The sequence below is a fragment of the Salmo salar genome, chromosome 26 (assembly GCF_965601325.2).
Source record: "Salmo salar chromosome 26, fSalSal1, whole genome shotgun sequence".
NCBI lineage: Eukaryota > Metazoa > Chordata > Actinopteri > Salmoniformes > Salmonidae > Salmo > Salmo salar.
The window spans coordinates 51,782,501-51,807,400 of record NC_138316.1 but is presented as its reverse complement, the minus strand read 5'-3'; the positions used below and the strand labels follow the sequence as shown (position 1 = coordinate 51,807,400).

At 44.5% G+C, this 24,900-nt stretch overlaps 1 protein-coding gene across 5 annotated transcripts in view; it reads left to right on the top strand.

The window, feature by feature from the left end:
* Positions 1–24,900, top strand: part of vps13c (vacuolar protein sorting 13 homolog C) — a 229,235-nt gene that overhangs the window by 19,725 nt on the left and 184,610 nt on the right. For 2 of the 5 annotated variants that reach the window (XM_045709063.2, XM_045709068.2), the window contains exons 4-8: positions 1,798–1,893; positions 2,443–2,475; positions 17,711–17,812; positions 20,902–20,964; positions 24,820–24,891. In XM_045709063.2, coding sequence (XP_045565019.1) covers positions 1,798–1,893; positions 2,443–2,475; positions 17,711–17,812; positions 20,902–20,964; positions 24,820–24,891 — 366 coding nt within the window. The remainder of the gene's footprint in view (positions 1–1,797; positions 1,894–2,442; positions 2,476–17,710; positions 17,813–20,901; positions 20,965–24,819; positions 24,892–24,900) is intronic. The other 3 variants (XM_045709065.2, XM_045709066.2, XM_045709067.2) reach the window with 3 other exon arrangements.

Here is a 24,900-nt window from a genome sequence, read left to right as displayed (position 1 = left end):
AGAGTCCTCCAATCCTCTAAATGTAATTATTGGCGGAGTCACGTCATTGGGTTGGCAGGGTTGCCTAGTGTTTAGAGCGTTGGACTAATAACTGAAAGGTTGCAAGTTCAAATCCCCGAGCTGACAAGGTACAAATCTATCATTCTGCCCCCTGAACAAGGCAGTTAACCCACTAGGCCTTCATTGAAAATAAGAATTTGTTCTTAACTGACTTGCGTAGTTAAATAAAGGTAATAAAAAATGTCTGGTCTTTTATCAGTAAATGGATTGAATAAGACATGTTTTTATTCAGGTTTTCCCACCAATCACAGCAAAGTAATTATGATGCCATTCAAAAGCAGTCTAGGCAGTCTGTTCATCAGACACTGTGCTGATGGTGCTGTCTGTTTTAGAGCTGTTATGTAGGTTGTCATCTGAAAGACGGTGTCGTGGGAACTGAAAGGTCTTTTTATGAAGGAAAAGATGCTCAGCCAGAAAACTGGGGCCAGCTATTCTTGGTGTAGACTACATAGATTCAATCGATCAGAAGCACAAAGGCTCAACCTAATCAAACGACAACCATCATGAATGAATTGAGTCAAGCTTTATATGTTAGACCAGTATATCGGATAGCATAGTTTGTAGTTAGACAATACAGAATACCATGAGGTAAGGCTGTTCGATAACTCAGATGTTATTGTAGTTAGAAAAGTCTACAGAATACCATGAGGTAAGGCTGTTAGATAACTCAGATGTTATTGTAGTTAGAAAAGTCTACAGAATACCATGAGGTAAGGCTGTTTTAGTTTAGTTTATTAATTCGACCATTTAAAAAAAAAAAAAAAAAAGCACACATACACCTTAAAAGCCAAACATACACATTAATAAAATCATCGACGGATAACACACAATAAAGTCTGGGACTTATTTCCATTGTGGTCATCTTGACACAAGATGGCTGGACAAGATGGAACACACTCTGTTAAATAACTCATATGGAACACACTCTGTTAAATAACTCATATGGAACACACTCTGTTAAATAACTCAGATATGGAACACACTCTGTTAAATAACTCAGATATGGAACACACTCTGTTAAATAACTCCGATATGGAACACACTCTGTTAAATAACTCCGATATGGAACACACTCTGTTAAATAACTCAGATATGGAACACACTATGTTAAATAACTCAGATATGGAACACACTCTGTTAAATAACTCAGATATGGAACACACTATGTTAAATAACTCAGATATGGAACACACTATGTTAAATAACTCAGATATGTGAACACACTAGGTGTTAAATAACTCAGATATGGAACACACTAGGTTTAATAACTCCGATGTGGAACACACTCTGTTAAATAACTCAGATATGGAACACACTCTGTTAAATAACTCAGATATGGAACACACTCTGTTAAATAACTCAGATATGGAACACACTAGGTTTAATAACTCCGATATGGAACACACTAGGTTTAATAACTCAGATATGGAACACACTAGGTTTAATAACTCCGATATGGAACACACTCTGTTAAATAACTCAGATATGGAACACACTCTGTTAAATAACTCAGATATGGAACACACTCTGTTAAATAACTCAGATATGGAACACACTCGGTTTAATAACTCCGATATGGAACACACTCGGTTTAATAACTCAGATATGGAACACACTAGGTTTAATAACTCCGATATGGAACACACTCGGTTTAATAACTCAGATATGGAACACACTAGGTTTAATAACTCCGATGTTATTGCGTCCTCTTGACTTGAGGATCTTGTTGTTTTTCAGGAAAACTGACGTTGAAGATCCCTTGGAAGAACTTGTACAATGACGCTGTAGTCGCAACGTTAGATGGTCTGTATCTGCTGGTGGTTCCTGGAGCAAGTAAGGATCATTTTATACCCTCTATTTTTGTGTTCTATGGCTCTAAATGATTCCAAATGATTCCAGATCCGGGTTTAGTGTTGGCCTACATCTAGCCCTACATGCCAGTCTCATGAATTGATTCATAACAACACTCTTTGAGATTTGTGACACTTGATTTATAAGACTTGTAACACTGTAATAATACTGTCCTGTAGACTTATGATGCTGTAGTAATATCATGACGACTGTTATAACACTGTAATATTGTCTTGTAGACTGTTATAACACTAATATTGTCCTGTAGACAGTTATAACACTGTAATACTGTCCTGTAGACTGTTATGCCACTGTAATACTGTCCTGTAAACTGTTATGCCACTGTAATACTGTCCTGTAGACTGTTATAACACTGTAATATTGTCCTGTAGACTGTTATGCCACTGTAATATTGTCCTGTAGACTGTTATGCCACTGTAATACTGTCCTGTACTATAATGAGTTACAGTGGCCTCCAGCCGTCAAAGCTCCTTAGGAAGCTGTATTTCAATGGCGCTATCTGTGTTTCAGCTGCGTCTCAGTTACGTACATGTCCATACAATGGTAAGAGGATCCTCCAGTCTGGGTTCAGGGTGGTGGACTGAGACCAATCAAGTCTCTCTCTCTCTCTCTAGTCTGTGAATGTACTCTTTCTCCTGTGAGAACACTGGGTTCTCCAACTCCTGTCTTCGAGAGCTTCTGTGTGTGCAGGCTTTCGTTCCAGCCCTGCGGTAACACAACTGAATCAGCGAATCATGGCCCAGACTGAAATACCTTCATTTGATTTATTTAATTCAGGTGTCCTAGTGATGGGCTAGAATAAAAGCCTGCACGACCGGTTTCTTCCCAGAACCAGACTATACCGCTAGTCAATTCAGCTTGATGATTTAACACTGCTACTGTGGTATTACAATGGTTTGTATTGTGGTTTTATTCTGGAATCTTCTGAGCTTCTCCAGACTGTTTTTTTTCTGGGGACTTTTTTTTCGATGTCAAGGTTTTGTCTACAAATCTAATGAATAGCTGAGTCAGATACTGACGCTATGACAGTTATACGGTACCTGTCTTTATCTGGCCCTCTGATTTGTGGACTTCCATTAAACACCGGCTCCAATCTACTAACAGACAGGTAGTGTTTACGTCCTTGATTGGTTATGGGGTCTATACTTCTATCTGAAACACAAGTCTTCTTTCTGCAAGTTTTAAAAAATATCTCATGGTTTTTTTTCGTGTGTCTTGTTTTGAGTCATGAAAATAATAATCCGGATGTTTCAGTTAATCAGGAAGGTTTTTCAGATGTCATTTGTTGAATGGAATGGAAGTTGCAGTGTCATTTCACATTCAATTGCGACATTACATATGCTTATTTTGACCACTTTCCTTCCATACAAGTAGGCTGCCCCCTTCAGACAGTAGACTACCCTTCAGGCAGCAGGCTGCCCCCTTCAGGCGGTAGACTACCCTTCAGGCAGCAGGCTGCCCCCTTCAGGCAGTAGACTACCCTTCAGGCAGCAGGCTGCCCCCTTCAGGCAGCAGGCTGCCCCCTTCAGGCAGCAGGCTGCCCCCTTCAGGCAGTAGACTACCCTTCAGGCAGCAGGCTGCCCCCTTCAGGCGGCAGGCCGCTACCCTTCAGACAGTAGACTACCCTTCAGGCAGCAGGCTGCCCCCTTCAGGCGGCAGGCTGCCCCCTTCAGGCGGCAGGCCGCTACCCTTCAGGCGGCAGGCCGCTACCCTTCAGGCGGTAGTCTGCCCCCTTCAGGCGGCAGGCCGCTACCCTTCAGGCGGTAGTCTGCCCCCTTCAGGCGGCAGGCCGCTACCCTTCAGGCTGTAGGCTGCCCCCTTCAGGCGGTAGGCTGCCCCCTTCAGGCGGTAGGCTGCCCCCTTCAGGCGGCAGGCCGCTACCCTTCAGGCGGCAGGCCGCTACCCTTCAGGCGGCAGGCCGCTACCCTTCAGGCGGCAGGCCGCTACCCTTCAGGCGGTAGGCTGCCCCCTTCAGACAGTAGACTACCCTTCAGGCGGCAGGCTGCCCCCTTCAGGCGGCAGGCCGCTACCCTTCAGGCGGTAGGCTGCCCCCTTCAGGCGGTAGGCTGCCCCCTTCAGGCGGTAGGCTGCCCCCTTCAGGCGGTAGGCTGCCCCCTTCAGGCGGTAGGCTGCCCCCTTCAGGCGGTAGGCTGCCCCCTTCAGGCGGTAGGCTGCCCCCTTCAGGCGGTAGGCTGCCCCCTTCAGGCGGCAGGCCGCTACCCTTCAGGCGGCAGGCCGCTACCCTTCAGGCGGCAGGCCGCTACCCTTCAGGCGGCAGGCCGCTACCCTTCAGGCGGCAGGCCGCTACCCTTCAGGCGGCAGGCCGCTACCCTTCAGGCGGTAGTCTGCCCCCTCCAGGCGGTAGTCTGCCCCCTCCAGGCGGCAGGCCGCTACCCTTCACGCGGCAGGCCGCTACCCTTCACGCGGCAGGCCGCTACCCTTCAGGCGGCAGGCCGCTACCCTTCAGGCGGCAGGCCGCTACCTTCAGACAGTAGTCTATCCATTTAGACAGTAGGCACATTTTAAATGAACTACTGAACTGTCACTGGCTGAAGTGTATGGGTGATTACACCAGGAGAAATAGAATGAGACTGAAAGATAATCAGACTCTGGGGCCCTAAGGGAACACCTGACTGCAGGGATGATGGGTTTCAATAGTTTGAATCAGTATTTTATTGGACTTGAAAGTTCTGTCATAGCAGCACTTAGAAGTGTACCATATTCCAAAGAAAATAGAGGATTTCTGCATATAGCAATAAAAAGCTTGGATCTCTTTTCATATGTTATTTTACACTGTGTATAGCCTACACTATACTCTTAGTGCCATAGATATGCTACAGTATGTAATGTTAGATTCTAGATTAGGCTACATGTTATTGTTTTATTTGCTGTATGTAAGGGATGGCAGGACCATTTTGAGTGATCTCTGTCCCAGCAGTGCTCTGTGAAGGAGACTGCCTGCCTTTGGGACTGTCTTTGTCTCTGTGGCTAACTCAAAAGGACCTATTTCATATCTGACGTAACATTATACCAACATTATATCATTGAAAAGCGTCAATCTGGTATGTTTTTTTTTTTGCAAAAAGATATGCGTCAAGAAACATGATGCTTATGTGTATACGTTGTATTCGATTTGGGGAAGATTAGTGTCACAGTATTGATGCCTAGAGATGAGCATCAGAGATGCTTTAAGTGATTTATAAAGTGTATTTAATCAGGGGAACTCATTAAGACCAGGGTCTCATTTTCAATGGTGCCCTGAGGACAACATATTCAGCATGAACATTTCATTTAAAAAAAGGGGTTACAGTTAAAAATAAAAATAAAACATATTTTATTTTTTATAATTTAATACCACAATACATTTTTATATTTTATCTAAACAAATGCACTTCTCATTAAACAAACTCAACATGAGTCTCCTAAACTGCTCAAGCAGCACCAGGGAATCAAAACGCATGGTGTTCTGCAGGTTATTCCAGGAATGGGGGGCATTTAAACCTGAAGAAGGATTGACCTAATTCGGTGTAGACCCAAGGAAAGTCAAGAGTTAAACAACCCTCGTAACGGGTTTCGTAACTCTGATGCTACAACAACGTAGTTCGGTAAGCCAGAAGTTTGAGTAGTAGACATTTGGAAACAAAAAGGGAGAAATGAAATGTTCTCCAGGACTTTTAATGAGGACCAGCCAACCTTTTTGATACAGGATGCAGTGATGCATATTTAACACATCATCTAAAAGGAGAGGAGCAGCTGATACGGTGCTATGTCCTGGTCTATGGTAGTTATCCAAGTCAGAAGGATTTAAAGCACAGGACCATGGTAGTTATCCAAGTCAGAAGGATTTAAAGCACAGGACCATGGTAGTTATCCAAGTCAGAAGGATTTAAAGCACAGGACCATGGTAGTTATCCAAGTCAGAAGGATTTAAAGCACAGGACCATGGTAGTTATCCAAGTCAGAAGGATTTATAGCACAGGACCATGGTAGTTATCCAAGTCAGAAGGATTTAAAGCACAGGACCATGGTAGTTATCCAAGTCAGAAGGATTTAAAGCACAGGACCATGGTAGTTATCCAAGTCAGAAGGATTTAAAGCACAGGACCATGGTAGTTATCCAAGTCAGAAGGATTTAAAGCACAGGACCATGGTAGTTATCCAAGTCAGAAGGATTTAAAGCCCAGGACCATGGTAGTTATCCAAGTCAGAAGGATTTAAAGCACAGGACCATGGTAGTTATCCAAGTCAGAAGGATTTAAAGCACAGGACCATGGTAGTTATCCAAGTCAGAAGGATTTAAAGCACAGGACCATGGTAGTTATCCAAGTCAGAAGGATTTAAAGCACAGGACCATGGTAGTTATCCAAGTCAGAAGGATTTAAAGCCCAGGACCATGGTAGTTATCCAAGTCAGAAGGATTTAAAGCCCAGGACCATGGTAGTTATCCAAGTCAGAAGGATTTAAAGCACAGGACCATGGTAGTTATCCAAGTCAGAAGGATTTAAAGCCCAGGACCATGGTAGTTATCCAAGTCAGAAGGATTTATAGCCCAGGACCATGGTAGTTATCCAAGTCAGAAGGATTTAAAGCCCAGAACCATGGTAGTTATCCAAGTCAGAAGGATTTAAAGCACAGGACCATGGTAGTTATCCAAGTCAGAAGGATTTAAAGCCCAGGACCATGGTAGTTATCCAAGTCAGAAGGATTTAAAGCACAGGACCATGGTAGTTATCCAAGTCAGAAGGATTTAAAGCACAGGACCATGGTAGTTATCCAAGTCAGAAGGATTTAAAGCCCAGGACCATGGTAGTTATCCAAGTCAGAAGGATTTAAAGCACATGACCATGGTAGTTATCCAAGTCAGAAGGATTTAAAGCCCAGGACCATGGTAGTTATCCAAGTCAGAAGGATTTAAAGCACAGGACCATGGTAGTTATCCAAGTCAGAAGGATTTAAAGCCCAGGACCATGGTAGTTATCCAAGTCAGAAGGATTTAAAGCACAGGACCATGGTAGTTATCCAAGTCAGAAGGATTTAAAGCACAGAACCACGTGTATGAGGTGTATACTTATGTTTCAAAGTAGATTTGTTTAAGATGGCCAAGAAACACAATATGGGTCAGTGGTTCTGCAATAAGTGGCGCAGACAGCTGCAGTAAGAATGGATCAAGTGAATCAGTCTCTTTTTTTTGATTGTTTAACATCAATCTTTTTGCAAAACCCTTAATACATCATAGACATCAAATGGTGGAAATGGAAATAAAGTCTGTGAGTCTGTTACTGCATCATTCTGTACAATCTGTTTCAGAGGTGACTAAAGGACTCCCTCTAGTGGTAATCTGATACGTTTTCAGAGACTATCCTTTCAGACAGGTGGTCAGCTGAAGCAAAATGGTTATTAAAAGCACCACACATTTCCGTTTAGTCTAGAATGGGACAGGATGCTGTAAAACCCTGCTCGGGCAACGAGGGTGGTGGAGTTTTGTTTTAAAGATTTCAATAAATTGGCTGGATTACCACCACTCTCTGATACACAATTCAAGAAATTGGTCGATTTCTTTAAAAAAAATCTTTTTTTATTTTCTAACCAGAGATGGACACATTTCTCAAATGTCTGGAGTACTGCCAATCAGATGTGGAATCAGTCAGTCTAGCCTTAGCCCAAGCTACATTTCTTTCTCAGACAGTTCATGCGTGAACCAAGGATTAGATCTATTTTTTACCCTTAGCTTTTTGTATGGCGAATGTTTATCTGCAACAGAGTTAAACAGGGAAATAAAACAATTAAGGGCCTGATCCGTGTCGGTGAAAGTTGACACAACCCACCAATCACTCAACCCCAGCTCAGTCCAAAGAAAATTGCTCATTAAAATTCAAAACATTTCTCTTTGTAATAATACGTGAGCGATAATTAGGGAGCTTAATGTCTCTTATGCAGGCAACGGGACAATGGTCACTGAACTCATTACAAAATATCCCATTGGCTGTGAACTTATTTAGAATATCTAAAAAATATTATTCTATGAGATAAGTCAATGCATTAATGTCTGGCAGTTTTTTTTTCTCTCTAATCCTCTCCTCTCACTCCTTCTCTCTCCCTCCCCTTCTTTCACCCCCTCCTCCCTCTCTCTTTCTTCTCTCTCTTTTTCCCTCATTCTTTCTCTCTCTATTCTCTAATCCCCCTCTCTCTCTCTCCTCCCTCCCTCCCTCCCTCCCTCCCTGTGCCTCCCGAGCCCCCCCACACCTCTCTAATTCAGAGGGGTTGGGGTTAAATGCGGAAGACACATTTCAGTTGCATGCATTCAGTTATACAACTGACTAGGTATCCCCCTCTCCTTCCCCCCTCTCTCTTTACATCCTCTTTATCCTCCCTCTTCTCTTCTTTCACCCCCTCTGTCTCTCCCCCTCTCTCTTCTGTTCATTATTTTCCTCTCTCCTTCCCAGCTTCATGAGGTGTCACCTGGATGGCAATAAATAAATCCTTAGTGGTTTTTAATGGGCTTTCTCCATTCTTCTGATTTGTTTTCTACTCAACCAAACTAGGACAAAACTGACAGTAAAGTAGTCTAGAACCTTTCATTAATTTAGCACTGTATCAAAATATATTTTATAGACTGTATTGTAAAAATCCATACTGGTAAGTGGGATCCATACTGGGCATTAATATGGAGTTGGTCACACCCTTTTGTTGCTATTACAGCCTCCACTCTTCTGGGAAGGCTTTTCACTAGATGTTGGAACATTGCTTCGGAGACTTGCTTCCATTCATCCACGAGCATTAGTGAGGTCGGGGCACTGATGTTGGGCGACTAGGCCTGGTTTGCAGTCTGCGTTTCAATTCATCCCAAAGGTGTTCGATGGGGTTGAGGTCAGGGCTCTGTGCAGGCCTGTCATGTTCTTCCACACCAATCTCAACAAACCATTTCTCTATGTACCTCGCTTTGTGCACAGGGGCATTGTCATGCTGAAACAGGAAAGGGCCTTCCCCAAACTGTTGCCACAAAGTTGGAAGCATAGAATTGTCTAGAATGTCATTGTATGCTGTAGCGTTAAGGTTTCCCTTCACTGGAACTAAGGGGCCTAGACCGAACCATGAAAAACAACCCCAGACCATTTATTCCTCCTCCACCAAACTTTACAGTTGGTACTATGTATTCGGGCAGGTAGCATTCTCCTGGCATCCACCAAACCCAGATTCGTCCGTCGTACTGCCAGATAGTGAAGCGTGATTCATCACTCCAGAGAACGAGTTTCCACTGCTCCAGAGTCCAATGGTGGCAAGCTTTACACCACTCCAGCCGGCGCTTGGCATTGCGCATAGTGGTCTTAGGCTTGTGCGCGGCTGCTCGGCCATGGAAACCCATTAAAGGAAGCTCGCGACGAAGAGTTATCATGCTGACGTTGCTTCCAGAGGCAGTTTGGAACTCGGTAGAGTGTTGCAACCGAGGACAGACGAGTTTTACGTGCTACGCGCTTCAGTACTCGGCGGTCCTGTTCTGTGAGCTTGTGTGGCCTACCACTTCACGGCTGAGCCGTTGTTGCTCCTAGACGTTTCCACTTCACAATAACAACACTTACAGTTGACCGGGGAAGCTCTAGCAGGGCAGACATTTGATGAACGGACTTGTTGCAAAGGTGGCATCCTATGACGGTGCCATGTTGAAAGTCACTGTGCTCTTCAGTAAGGACCGTTCTACGACCAATGTTTCTCTATGGAGATTTCATGGCTGTGTGCTCAATTTTATACACCTGTCAGCACCGGGTGTGGCTGAAATAGCCCAATACACTAATTTGAAGGGGTGTCCACATACTTTTGACCATGTAGTGCCATCCAGCTTCCTGCCATCCAGGACCTCTATACCAGGCGGTGTCAGAAGAAGGCCCTAAAAATCGTCAAAGACTCCAGCCACCCTAGTCATAGACTGTCTCTCTGCTAGCGCACGGCAAGCGGTACCGGAGCGCCAAGTCTAGGTCCGAGAGGCTTCTAAACAGCTTCTACCCATAAGACTCCTGAACAGCTAATCAAATGGCTACCCAGACTATTTGCACCCCCCCCCATGCTGCTACTACTCTCTGTTATAATCTGTGCATAGCCACTTTAACAGCTCTACAATCAATAATAACTCTACCTACATGTACATAATTATCTCAATTACCTCGATACCGGTGCCCCCGCACATTGACTCTGTACCGGTACCCCCTGTATAGAGCTTCCACATTGACTCTGTACCGTAACACCCTGTATATAGCCTCCACATTGACTCTGTACCGTAACACCCTGTATATAGCCTCCATATTGACTCTGTACCGGTACCCCCTGTATATAGCCTCCACATTGACTCTGTACCGGTACCCCCTGTATATAGCCTCCACATTGACTCTGTACCGTAATACCCTGTATATAGCCTCCACATTGACTCTGTACCGTAACACCCTGTATATAGCCTCCACATTGACTCTGTACCGGTACCCCCTGTATATAGCCTCCACATTGACTCTGTACCGTAATACCCTGTATATAGCCTCCACATTGACTCTGTACCGTAACACCCTGTATATAGCCTCCACATTGACTCTGTACCGTAATACCCTGTATATAGCCTCCACATTGACTCTGTACCGTAATACCCTGTATATAGCCTCCACATTGACTCTGTACCGTAACACCCTGTATATAGCCTCCACATTGACTCTGTACCGGTACCCCCTGTATATAGCCTCCACATTGACTCTGTACCGTAATACCCTGTATATAGCCTCCACATTGACTCTGTACCGGTACCCCCTGTATATAGCCTCCACATTGACTCTGTACCGTAATACCCTGTATATAGCCTCCACATTGACTCTGTACCGTAATACCCTGTATATAGCCTCCACATTGACTCTGTACCGTAATACCCTGTATATAGCCTCCACATTGACTCTGTACCGTAATACCCTGTATATAGCCTCCACATTGACTCTGTACCGTAACACCCTGTATATAGCCTCCACATTGACTCTGTACCGGTACCCCCTGTATATAGCCTCCACATTGACTCTGTACCGTAATACCCTGTATATAGCCTCCACATTGACTCTGTACCGTAACACCCTGTATATAGCCCCACTATTGTTATTCACTGCTGCTCTTTAATTATTTGTTTTTCTTATCTCTTACTTTTTTCAAATGTTTTATTTTTTTAGGTATTTTTCTTAAAACTGCATCGTTGATTAAGGGCTTGTAAGTAAGCATTTCACTGTAAGGTGTAGTGTACAATTAAAAGACAATGTATTGCCCAGCCCTTATCCTGTACTGTGTGTTTTAGATGTAATATTCATCTGTTTAACTGACACATCCAGAGAAAACACTCGTGCTGCTAGGCAACCACTGGACACAAAGTCCTTGAATTATCCATGGACACGAACACAGTCCTGAAGGCAGTCAGGCTCATTCATAACACACAGAGAGAGAGAGAGAGAGAGACTGTTTCAATGTTGCTACTATTCATAACACAGAGAGAGAGAGAGAGAGAGAGTGAGAAGAGAGAGAGAGAGAGGAGAGAGAGAGAGAGAGAGAGACACTGTTTCAATGGTTGCTACTATTATCATAACACTAGGAGAGAGAGAGAGAGAGAGAGAGAGAGAGAGAGAGAGAGAGAGAGAGAGGAGAGAGAGAGAGAGAGAGAGAGAGAGAGAGAGAGGAGAGAGAGAGTGAGAGAGAGAGAGAGAGAGAGAGAGAGAGAGAGAGAGAGAGAGAGAGAGAGAGTGAGAGAGAGAGAGAGAGAGAGAGAGAGAGAGAGAGAGAGAGAGAGAGAGAGAGAGAGAGAGAGAGGAGAGAGAGAGAGAGAGATGAGAGAGGAGAGAGAGAGAGAGAGAGAGAGAGAGAGGAGGAGAGAGAAGAGAGAGAGAGAGAGAAGAGATGATTACATCAAGTACAAAATAACACGTAGCCTAATATTCAATTTAAAACATAATGGCAGTAATTGTTTTGTCTGTATGGCTCAGCCCAGGATTAACTCAAACCTCTATTACAAAAGCACAACAGGAAAAAGACAACATGTTTTCTCCTTGTGAGGGGAAAAAGGTTTTCCTTTACAGTGTAATTGGTGGTTGTTGGGCTATAGATGGTCGTGCAGTAAGCAAACATATATATATTAATGTTGTGATTAGCATACAGATTCAGCAGTGGTTGTAGTGGAGGCTATAACACCGTATACCCACTTCATTTTCAATGGGCATAGGCGTGTTTCTCCTTAATCCCCACAATGCATATCAAAAGTAGTGTAGTGGAGAGGTAAACACTGTATCAATTAATACGGCCTGATGGAACAAATCAGAAAGTTTTAGCTTACAATGCTGCTAAACTATTATTTATTCACATTTTAAGCGCAGCAATGTGCACTCGGCTGTAGGCCTACGTGCAAATGTTCCAAAAAGCGAGAGATGGAAATATCTGTTAGAATATAGAATTGAGGGGAGATCTAAAGATGCAACAACTATCATGGGATGCTAATATGACTGGGATTATCAACAACTATCATGGGATGCTAATATGACTGGGATTATCAAAAACTATCATGGGATGCTAATATGACTGGGATTATCAACAACTATCATGGGATGCTAATATGACTGGGATTATCAACAACTATTGGGATGCTAATATGACTGGGATTATCAACAACTATCATGGGTTGCTAATATGACTGGGATTATCAACAACTATCATGGGACGCTAATATGACTGGGATTATCAACAACTATCATGGGATGCTAATATGACTGGGATTATCAACAACTATCATGGGATGCTAATATGACTTGGGATTATCAACAACTATCATGGGATGCTAATATGACTGGGATTATCAACAACTATCATGGGATGCTAATATGACTGGGATTATCAACAACTATCATGGGATGCTAATATGACTGGGATTATCAACAACTATCATGGGATGCTAATATGACTGGGATTATCAACAACTATCATGGGTTGCTAATATGACTGGGATTATCAACAAACTATCATGGGATGCTAATATGACTGGGATTATCAACAACTATCATGGGTTGCTAATATGACTGGGATTATCAACAACTATCATGGGTTGCTAATATGACTGGGATTATCAACAACTAATCATGGGATGCTAATATGACTGGGATTATCAACAACTATCATGGGATGCTAATATGACTGGGATTATCAACAACTATCATGGGATGCTAATATGACTGAGATTATCAACAACTATCATGGGATGCTAATATGACTGGGATTATCAACAACTATCATGGGTTGCTAATATGACTGGGATTATCAACAACTATCATGGGTTGCTAATATGACTGGGATTATGCCTTTAGCTGCTAGACAATGAAAGAAAGTTGATATGAGAACCGATAGAACAGGAAAACGCATAATGAGGAAGTCTTTATAGAATAACTGGTTTAGCGTTTCTTTTTCCTCTCCCCAATTTTCGTGGTTTCCAATTGGTAGTTACAGTCTTGTCTCATCGCTGCAACTCCCGTACGGACTCGGGAGTGGCGAAGGTCGAGAGCCGTGCGTCCTCTGAAACACGACCCCACCAAGCCGCACTTCTTCTTAACACAACGCCCCATCCAACCCGGAAGCCAGCCGCACCAATGTGTCGGAGGAAACACCGTACACTTGGCGGCCGTGTCAGCGTGCACGGCGCCCGGCCCGCCACAGGAGTCGCTAGTGCGAAACTTGGCCAAGGGACAAGGGCATCCCTGCCGGTCAAACCCTCCCCTAACCCGGACGACGCTGGGCCAATTGTGCGCCGCCCCAATGGGTCTCCCGGTCGCGGCCGGCTGCGACAGAGCCTGGACTCGAACCCAGAATGTCTAGTGGCACAGCTAGCACTGCGATGCTGTGCCTTAGACCGCTGCGCCACTCGGGAGGCCTGGCTTCGAGTTTCTATTGTGGGATTTTGTCCAAGTTTCAAACAATTAAGGAAAAATATAGCGACGCTAATAATGGGCCTAACCGTCTTCTGGTTGGTGGAAAGGATTTCCCAAAAACCTTCTCAGTTAAAGGTTAACTAGATACAAAGAATCCTCTGCCTACCTGGCAGAATGATATCATGATTATTTGCTTCAATCCGGTAGCCATTTTGTTTTGCATACTCCATCTCATGTGCGCTACAGAAACACCACTAACCAAACAGTATTAGGTGCCATGCACACTTGAATAAAAAAATTTGTAAAAATGATTTTCCCAGAAGTCAAAAGTGGTTTCCTGATGTGGTTTAAGCGTTGTTATGGACTTAGAACATCACTATTTTTCTATAAAATAAAGTGTGACTTTGAGAGTAAAAACCTGAAGAGGGGAAAAAAAAAGCAACAAATGGCTACTGGATTGAAATCTGTTACCGGTGAATTTGTGACTCAGTTGACAGCCTCATTTAGATCAGAACATATGAGCCTCCTCAGAACTGGGAGGATGATGTCATAGTGAATAGAACAATGGATTACACAATGGGCCTCATCTACTCTCTCCTACCAAGCAAAAGAGCAGTAACTTCACATTTTGATCAAAAATAAGTTACTGACATTTATTTTTAAAATATATTAGATTTACATTTACATTTACGTCATTTAGCAGACGCTCTTATCCAGAGCGACTTACAAATTGGTGCATTCACCTTATGATATCCAGTGGAACAACCACTTTACAATAGTACATCTATATCATTTTTTTTTGGGGGGGGGGGGGGGGGGGTAGAAGGATTACTTAATCCTATCCCAGGTATTCCTTAAAGAGGTGGGGTTGTCTTCTTTATCATGTGGACAAATTTCCTGTGTTCTGTTCTGGAGAAAATGGGAGGTCATGTCTGCAGTAACTACAGAAAGTTCCAGTGAAACCAAGGAGGAAAGCAGTAACTATTATATACTCATGTCAGTTACTGCCTTTTACCTTGGTGTCACCAAGCTTTGGGCTGCAGTGTCTATGATGTACCTTTTTTTTTTTGTATTTTTGATTTGTTCTTTGCTTATACAAGTATCAAACTATATGAAACGGACAGCTACATCGCGAATGCATTTATGAACACAAGTTTGTGTAAAAAAAAAATATATATATATATCATGGAAACGTATTCCATTGGGTGTACCAAGCAAGAAGGCAGTAACTGCTGTCTAGGGTCAAAGGTCACGGTCAATATGAATAAAACATTACCTCATAATAAGACAACAGTGATTTGCCTACAACTCATTTGTCTGCACAATGAAAAAAAAACATTTTCAAAACATTTTTCTCAGTTACACTCCAATGAGCAGTTACTGCCATTTTTGTTTGGTAGGGGCAGTACTGTTAGACTAGGCTACTTAGATATAATACTGTCCTGGGCAAATATCCTCATATTAACCTGTGTTGATCCACAGATGCAGAAATACTGTCCTGGCCAAATACATTATCTTCATATTAAAGGGATATGTTGGGATGTTGTCGATGAGGCCCTTATATCGACTTCCCTAGAGTCAGATGAACTTATGGATAGCAGCTCCAGTACGAAGGAATGTTTAAAGGTAGTTTTGCGAGCCAACACTAACTAGTGTTAGCACAATAACATGAAGTTAGCAATTGCGCTAGCACTAGTTAGCAACTTCCTTCAAACAGCACATAGAAACAAATAACATGGTATCCATGAGTTAATCTTGACTCTGGGGGAAGTAGATAAAGGAACTCATTGACAACATCCTGAAGTATCCCTTTTAACCGGTGGTGTTTGCACCAGTCACATCCACAGAAGCAGAAACAATGAATGACAAGAACAAACACAGTAATGTACTCCTTGCTGCTCTGGTGGAGAGCACTGTGACACACACACACCAGTCCACCTCTACATTTGGTATGGCTGTTTTCTAATTGGGTATCTGGTTTTGTGTGTGTGTGTGCAGTACCAGTCAAAAGTTTGGACACACCTATACATTCAAGGGTTTTTCTTTATTTTTTTATTATTTTCTACATTGTAGAATAATAGTGAAGACATCAAAACTATGAAATAACACATATGGAATCCTGTTGTAACCAAAAAAAGTGTTAAACAAATCAAAATATATTTTAGATTCTTCAAAGTAGCCACCCTTTTTCTTGGCATTCTCTCAACCAGCTTCGTGAGGTAGTCACCTGGAATGCTTTTCTAACAGTCATGCTTTTCCAACAGTTACCACATATGCTGAGCACTTGTTGGGTTGAGGTCAGGTGACTGTGGAGGCCAGGTTATGTGATGCAGCACTTCATCACTCTCCTTCTTGGTCAAATAGCCCTTACACAGCCTCGCTGTGTTTTGGGTCATTGAAAAACAAATGATAGTCCCACTAAGCGCAAATCAGATGGGATGGCGTATCACTGCAGAATGCTGTTGTAGCCATGCTGGTTAAGTGTGCCTAGAATTCTAAATAAATCACAGACCGTGTCCCCAGCAAAGCACCATCACACCTCCTCCTCCATGCTTCACGCTGGGAACCACACATGTGGAGATCATCCGTTCACCTACTCTGCGTCTCACGAAGACACGGCGGTTGGAACCAAAAATCTCATCAGACCAAAGGACAGATTTCCACTGGTCTAATGTCCATTGCTCGTGTTTCTTGGCCGAAGCAAGTCTCCTCTTCTTATTGGTGTCCTTTAGTAGTGGTTTCTAGACAGCAATTTGACCATGAAGGTCTGATTTCATGCAATACTTCCGAACAGTTGATGTTGAGATGTGTCTTTTACTTGAACTCTGTGACGCATTTATTTGGGCTGCAATCTGAGGTGCAGTTAACCTCTAAACAGCAGGGGTAACTCTGGGTCTTCCTTTCCTGTGGCGGTCCTCATGAGAGCCAGTTTCATCAAAGCGCTTGATGGGTTTTGCGACTAAACTTGAAGAAACCTTCAAAGTTCTTGACATTTTCTGCATTGACTGACCTTCATGTCTTAAAGTAATGATGGACTGTCATTTCTCTTTGCTTATTTGAGCTGTTTTTGTCATAATATGGACTTGGTCTTTTACCAAATAAGACTATCTTCTGTTTAACACCCATACCTTGTCACAACACAACTGATTGGCTCAAATGCATTAAGAAGGAAAGAAATTCCCCAAATGAACTTTTAACAAGTCACACCTGTTAATTGAAATGCATTCCAGGTGACTACCTCATGAAGCTGGTTGAGAGAATGCCAAGAGTGCAAAGCTGTCATCAAGGCAAAGGGTGGCTACTTTGAAGAATCTCAAACATAAAATATATTTTGATTTGTTTAACACTTTTTTTGAGTTACTACATGATTCCATGTGTGTTATTTCATAGTTTTGATGTCTTCACTATTATTCTACAATGTAGAAAATAGTAAAAAATAAAGAAAAACCCTGGAATGAGTAGGTGTTCTAAAACTTTTGACTGGTACTATAGATTTGTGTAGGGCCTGTTTTGGACAGTTTCCCAGACCAAGATCAACCGTTTCCTGGACAACAAAAAAAACACCCCTCTTTTTAAATCTAGGACTAAACTTAAACTTGGTTCATACAGTGGAAGTAAGTCTATAGTCTATCCATGGTTGAATCCACACAGTCCAACCGGCAACTAAAGCTCTGAATGTTAAAACGCTAACACCAGTTAAACTGTACTGTATGTATGTTTCTATCAACAGTTCTATGTCTATCCACTATATAGTCATGTTGTCTTGTTCTATGTGATTTAAGTACCAAAACATCACCTGAATCCCTGAATATTCCAACACCCGTTGTTTTTATTAACTATGTCCATGGTGTGTTGTTTCAAAGCGATAAAGTATGATGCTGCGAAGGAGGAGCGTTACCAGCAGGAGGCGAAACAGAAGGAGCTGCAGCGCATTGAAGAGGCGCTACTGATGGCTGCTCGCAGAGGTGAGGAGACGGGAGTTAAACTAGTGGACTGACATCACAGAGGTGAGGAGACGGGAGTTAAACTAGTGGACTGATCTCACAGAGGTGAGGAGACGGGAGTTAAACTAGTGGACTGACATCACAGAGGTGAGGAGACAGGAGTTAAACTAGTGACATCACAGAGGTGAGGAGACAGGAGTTAAACTAGTGGACTGACATCACAGAGGTGAGGAGACGGGAGTTAAACTAGTGGACTGACATCACAGAGGTGAGGAGACGGGAGTTAAACTAGTGGACTGACATCACAGAGGTGAGGAGACGGGAGTTAAACTAGTGGACTGACATCACAGAGGTGAGGAGACGGGAGTTAAACTAGTGGACTGACATCACAGAGGTGAGGAGACGGGAGTTAAACTAGTGACATCACAGAGGTGAGGAGACAGGAGTTAAACTAGTGGACTGACATCACAGAGGTGAGGAGACGGGAGTTAAACTAGTGGACTGACATCACAGAGGTGAGGAGACGGGAGTTAAACTAGTGGACTGATCTCACAGAGGTGAGGAGACGGGAGTTAAACTAGTGGACTGACATCACAGAGGTGAGGAGACAGGAGTTAAACTAGTGGACTGATCTCACAGAGGTGAGGAGACAGGAGTTAAACTAGTGACATCACAGAGGTGAGGAGACAGGAGTTAAACTAGTGGACTGACATCACAGAGGTGAGGAGACGGGAGTTAAACTAGTGGACTGATCTCACAGAGGTGAGGAGACAGGAGTTAAACTAGTGGACTGACATCACAGAGGTGAGGAGACGGGAGTTAAACTAGTGGACTGATCTCACAGAGGTGAGGAGACAGGAGTTAAACTAGTGGACTGACATCACAGAGGTGAGGAGACAGGAGTTAAACTAGTGACATCACAGAGGTGAGGAGACAGGAGTTAAACTAGTGGACTGACATCACAGAGGTGAGGAGACAGGAGTTAAACTAGTGGACTGACATCACAGAGGTGAGGAGACGGGAGTTAAACTAGTGGACTGACATCACAGAGGTGAGGAGACAGGAGTTAAACTAGTGGACTGATCTCACAGAGGTGAGGAGACGGGAGTTAAACTAGTGACATCACAGAGGTGAGGAGACAGGAGTTAAACTAGTGGACTGACATCACAGAGGTGAGGAGACGGGAGTTAAACTAGTGACATCACAGAGGTGAGGAGACAGGAGTTAAACTAGTGGACTGACATCACAGAGGTGAGGAGACGGGAGTTAAACTAGTGGACTGATCTCACAGAGGTGAGGAGACGGGAGTTAAACTAGTGACATCACAGAGGTGAGGAGACAGGAGTTAAACTAGTGGACTGACATCACAGAGGTGAGGAGACAGGAGTTAAACTAGTGGACTGACATCACAGAGGTGAGGAGACGGGAGTTAAACTAGTGGACTGACATCACAGAGGTGAGGAGACAGGAGTTAAACTAGTGGACTGACATCACAGAGGTGAGGAGACGGGAGTTAAACTAGTGGACTGATCTCACAGAGGTGAGGAGACAGGAGTTAAACTAGTGGACTGACATCACAGAGGTGAGGAGACGGGAGTTAAACTAGTGACATCACAGAGGTGAGGAGACAGGAGTTAAACTAGTGGACTGACATCACAGAGGTGAGGAGACAGGAGTTAAACTAGTGGACTGACATCACAGAGGTGAGGAGACAGGAGTTAAACTAGTGACATCACAGAGGTGAGGAGACGGGAGTTAAACTAGTGGACTGACATCACAGAGGTGAGGAGACAGGAGTTAAACTAGTGGACTGACATCACAGAGGTGAGGAGACAGGAGTTAAACTAGTGGACTGATCTCACAGAGGTGAGGAGACAGGAGTTAAACTAGTGGACTGACATCACAGAGGTGAGGAGACGGGAGTTAAACTAGTGACATCACAGAGGTGAGGAGACGGGAGTTAAACTAGTGGACTGACATCACAGAGGTGAGGAGACGGGAGTTAAACTAGTGGACTGACATCACAGAGGTGAGGAGACAGGAGTTAAACTAGTGGACTGACATCACAGAGGTGAGGAGACGGGAGTTAAACTAGTGGACTGATCTCACAGAGGTGAGGAGACAGGAGTTAAACTAGTGGACTGACATCACAGAGGTGAGGAGACGGGAGTTAAACTAGTGGACTGACATCACAGAGGTGAGGAGACGGGAGTTAAACTAGTGGACTGACATCACAGAGGTGAGGAGACAGGAGTTAAACTAGTGGACTGACATCACAGAGGTGAGGAGACAGGAGTTAAACTAGTGGACTGACATCACAGAGGTGAGGAGACAGGAGTTAAACTAGTGGACTGACATCACAGAGGTGAGGAGACGGGAGTTAAACTAGTGGACTGACATCACAGAGGTGAGGAGACAGGAGTTAAACTAGTGGACTGACATCACAGAGGTGAGGAGACGGGAGTTAAACTAGTGGACTGACATCACAGAGGTGAGGAGACAGGAGTTAAACTAGTGACATCACAGAGGTGAGGAGACAGGAGTTAAACTAGTGGACTGACATCACAGAGGTGAGGAGACAGGAGTTAAACTAGTGACATCACAGAGGTGAGGAGACGGGAGTTAAACTAGTGGACTGACATCAGAGGTGAGGAGACGGGAGTTAAACTAGTGGACTGACATCACAGAGGTGAGGAGACGGGAGTTAAACTAGTGGACTGACATCACAGAGGTGAGGAGACAGGAGTTAAACTAGTGACATCACAGAGGTGAGGAGACAGGAGTTAAACTAGTGACATCACAGAGGTGAGGAGACGGGAGTTAAACCACTGCTCTCTCTCTCTACTGTTTACCTTGTCCTGCTGGTGGTGTATTTAATCTGACCACTGCTCTCTCTCTCTACTGTTTACCTTGTGCTGCTGATGGTGTATTTAATCTGACCACTGCTCTCTCTCTCTACTGTTTACCTTGTCCTGCTGATGGTGTATTTAATCTGACCACTGCTCTCTCTCTTTACTGTTTACCTTGTCCTGCTGATGGTGTATTTAATCTGACCACTGCTCTCTCTCTTTACTGTTTACCTTGTGCTGCTCACCTCACGGGACACGTAGACTCTCAGACGGGAGAGCTGCTGTTTAATCTGGAAAGTGTTGTGTATAAGGAGCCTCAGCATGGTAGGTTCTGTACTGTAGTGGACCAGCCAGGTATTAGGTTCTGTACTGTAGTGGACCAGCCAGGCATTAGGTTCTGTAGTGTAGTGGACCAACCAGGTATTAGGTTCTGTTCTGTAGTGTAGTGGACCAGCCAGGTATTAGGTTCTGTTCTGTAGTGGACCAGCCAGGTATTAGGTTCTGTTCTGTAGTGGACCAGCCAGGTATTAGGTTCTGTTCTGTAGTGTAGTGGACCAGCCAGGTATTAGGTTCTGTAGTGTAGTGGACCAGCCAGGTATTAGGTTCTGTTCTGTAGTGTAGTGGACCAGCCAGGTATTAGGTTCTGTAGTGTAGTGGACCAGCCAGGTATTAGGTTCTGTTCTGTAGTGGACCAGCCAGGTATTAGGTTCTGTTCTGTAGTGGACCAGCCAGGTATTAGGTTCTGTAGTGTAGTGGACCAGCCAGGTATTAGATTCTGTTCTGTAGTGGACCAGCAAGGTATTAGGTTCTGTTCTGTAGTGGACCAGCCAGGTATTAGGTTCTGTACTGTAGTGGACCAGCCAGGTATTAGGTTCTGTTCTGTAGTGGACCAGCCAGGTATTAGGTTCTGTACTGTAGTGGACCAGCCAGGTATTAGGTTCTGTAGTGTAGTGGACCAGCCAGGTATTAGGTTCTGTTCTGTAGTGGACCAGCCAGGTATTAGGTTCTGTAGTGTAGTGGACCAGCCAGGCATTAGGTTCTGTTCTGTAGTGGACCAGCCAGGCATTAGGTTCTGTAGTGTAGTGGACCAGCCAGGCATTAGGTTCTGTAGTGTAGTGGACCAGCCAGGTATTAGGTTCTGTAGTGTAGTGGACCAGCCAGGTATTAGGTTCTGTTCTGTAGTGGACCAGCCAGGTATTATGTTCTGTTCTGTAGTGGACCAGCCAGGCATTAGGTTCTGTAGTGTAGTGGACCAGCCAGGTATTAGGTTCTGTTCTGTAGTGTAGTGGACCAGCCAGGCATTAGGTTCTGTTCTGTAGTGGACCAGCCAGGTATTAGGTTCTGTTCTGTAGTGGACCAGCCAGGCATTAGGTTCTGTTCTGTAGTGGACCAGCCAGGTATTAGGTTCTGTTCTGTAGTGGACCAGCCAGGTATTAGGTTCTGTTCTGTAGTGGACCAGCCAGGCATTAGGTTCTGTAGTGTAGTGGACCAGCCAGGCATTAGGTTCTGTAGTGTAGTGGACCAGCCAGGTATTAGGTTCTGTAGTGTAGTGTACCAGCCAGGTATTAGGTTCTGTTCTGTAGTGGACCAGCCAGGCATTAGGTTCTGTAGTGTAGTGGACCAGCCAGGCATTAGGTTATGTTCTGTAGTGGACCAGCCAGGTATTAGGTTCTGTTCTGTAGTGGACCAGCCAGGCATTAGGTTCTGTAGTGTAGTGGACCAGCCAGGTATTAGGTTCTGTTCTGTAGTGTAGTGGACCAGCCAGGCATTAGGTTCTGTTCTGTAGTGGACCAGCCAGGCATTAGGTTCTGTTCTGTAGTGGACCAGCCAGGTATTAGGTTCTGTTCTGTAGTGGACCAGCCAGGTATTAGGTTCTGTTCTGTAGTGGACCAGCCAGGCATTAGGTTCTGTTCTGTAGTGGACCAGCCAGGCATTAGGTTCTGTAGTGTAGTGGACCAGCCAGGTATTAGGTTCTGTTCTGTAGTGGACCAGCCAGGCATTAGGTTCTGTAGTGTAGTGGACCAGCCAGGTATTAGGTTCTGTTCTGTAGTGGACCAGCCAGGCATTAGGTTCTGTTCTGTAGTGGACCAGCCAGGCATTAGGTTCTGTTCTGTAGTGGACCAGCCAGGCATTAGGTTCTGTTCTGTAGTGTAGTGGACCAGCCAGGTATTAGGTTCTGTTCTGTAGTGGACCAGCCAGGTATTAGGTTCTGTTCTGTAGTGGACCAGCCAGGTATTAGGTTCTGTTCTGTAGTGGACCAGCCAGGCATTAGGTTCTGTTCTGTAGTGGACCAGCCAGGCATTAGGTTCTGTTCTGTAGTGGACCAGCCAGGTATTAGGTTCTGTAGTGTAGTGGACCAGCCAGGTATTAGGTTCTGTTCTGTAGTGGACCAGCCAGGCATTAGGTTCTGTTCTGTAGTGGACCAGCCAGGCATTAGGTTCTGTAGTGTAGTGGACCAGCCAGGTATTAGGTTCTGTTCTGTAGTGGACCAGCCAGGCATTAGGTTCTGTTCTGTAGTGGACCAGCCAGGCATTAGGTTCTGTTCTGTAGTGGACCAGCCAGGCATTAGGTTCTGTTCTGTAGTGGACCAGCCAGGTATTAGGTTCTGTTCTGTAGTGGACCAGCCAGGTATTAGGTTCTGTTCTGTAGTGGACCAGCCAGGTATTAGGTTCTGTTCTGTAGTGGACCAGCCAGGCATTAGGTTCTGTAGTGTAGTGGACCAGCCAGGTATTAGGTTCTGTTCTGTAGTGGACCAGCCAGGCATTAGGTTCTGTAGTGTAGTGGACCAGCCAGGCATTAGGTTCTGTTCTGTAGTGGACCAGCCAGGCATTAGGTTCTGTTCTGTAGTGGACCAGCCAGGCATTAGGTTCTGTTCTGTAGTGGACCAGCCATGCATTAGGTTCTGTTCTGTAGTGGACCAGCCGGGTATTAGGTTCTGTTCTGTAGTGGACCAGCCGGGTATTAGGTTCTGTTCTGTAGTGGACCAGCCGGGTATTAGGTTCTGTTCTGTAGTGGACCAGCCGGGTATTAGGTTCTGTTCTGTAGTGGACCAGCCAGGTATTAGGTTCTGTTCTGTAGTGGACCAGCCAGGCATTAGGTTCTGTTCTGTAGTGGATCAGCCAGGTATTAGGTTCTGTTCTGTAGTGTAGTGGACCAGCCAGGCATTAGGTTCTGTTCTGTAGTGGACCAGCCAGGTATTAGGTTCTGTTCTGTAGTGGACCAGCCAGGCATTAGGTTCTGTTCTGTAGTGGACCAGCCAGGCATTAGGTTCTGTTCTGTAGTGGACCAGCCAGGCATTAGGTTCTGTTCTGTAGTGGACCAGCCAGGTATTAGGTTCTGTTCTGTAGTGGACCAGCCAGGTATTAGGTTCTGTTCTGTAGTGGACCAGCCAGGCATTAGGTTCTGTACTGTAGTGGACCAGCCAGGTATTAGGTTCTGTTCTGTAGTGGACCAGCCAGGTATTAGGTTCTGTTCTGTAGTGGACCAGCCAGGCATTAGGTTCTGTTCTGTAGTGGACCAGCCAGGCATTAGGTTCTGTTCTGTAGTGGACCAGCCAGGTATTAGGTTCTGTTCTGTAGTGGACCAGCCAGGCATTAGGTTCTGTTCTGTAGTGGACCAGCCAGGCATTAGGTTCTGTACTGTAGTGGACCAGCCAGGTATTAGGTTCTGTTCTGTAGTGGACCAGCCAGGTATTAGGTTCTGTTCTGTAGTGGACCAGCCAGGCATTAGGTTCTGTTCTGTAGTGGACCAGCCAGGCATTAGGTTCTGTTCTGTAGTGGACCAGCCAGGCATTAGGTTCTGTTCTGTAGTGGACCAGCCAGGTATTAGGTTCTGTTCTGTAGTGGACCAGCCAGGTATTAGGTTCTGTTCTGTAGTGGACCAGCCAGGTATTAGGTTCTGTACTGTAGTGGACCAGCCAGGTATTAGGTTCTGTTCTGTAGTGGACCAGCCAGGTATTAGGTTCTGTTCTGTAGTGGACCAGCCAGGTATTAGGTTCTGTTCTGTAGTGGACCAGCCAGGTATTAGGTTCTGTTCTGTAGTGGACCAGCCAGGTATTAGGTTCTGTTCTGTAGTGGACCAGCCAGGCTCTGTTGTTATCTTTGTGTTCTTCCTGTTATGATGTCTGGCTGTCATGTCACTAACAGCTGTTCCTCTGTTAATGCGGCGTTAATCATAAAGGACATAAGATTAAAAAACACAAAAAAGGCTTTAAGAGTCTAAAATCTTTAAAACGCCATGAAAACAAACAAGGTAGGTGCT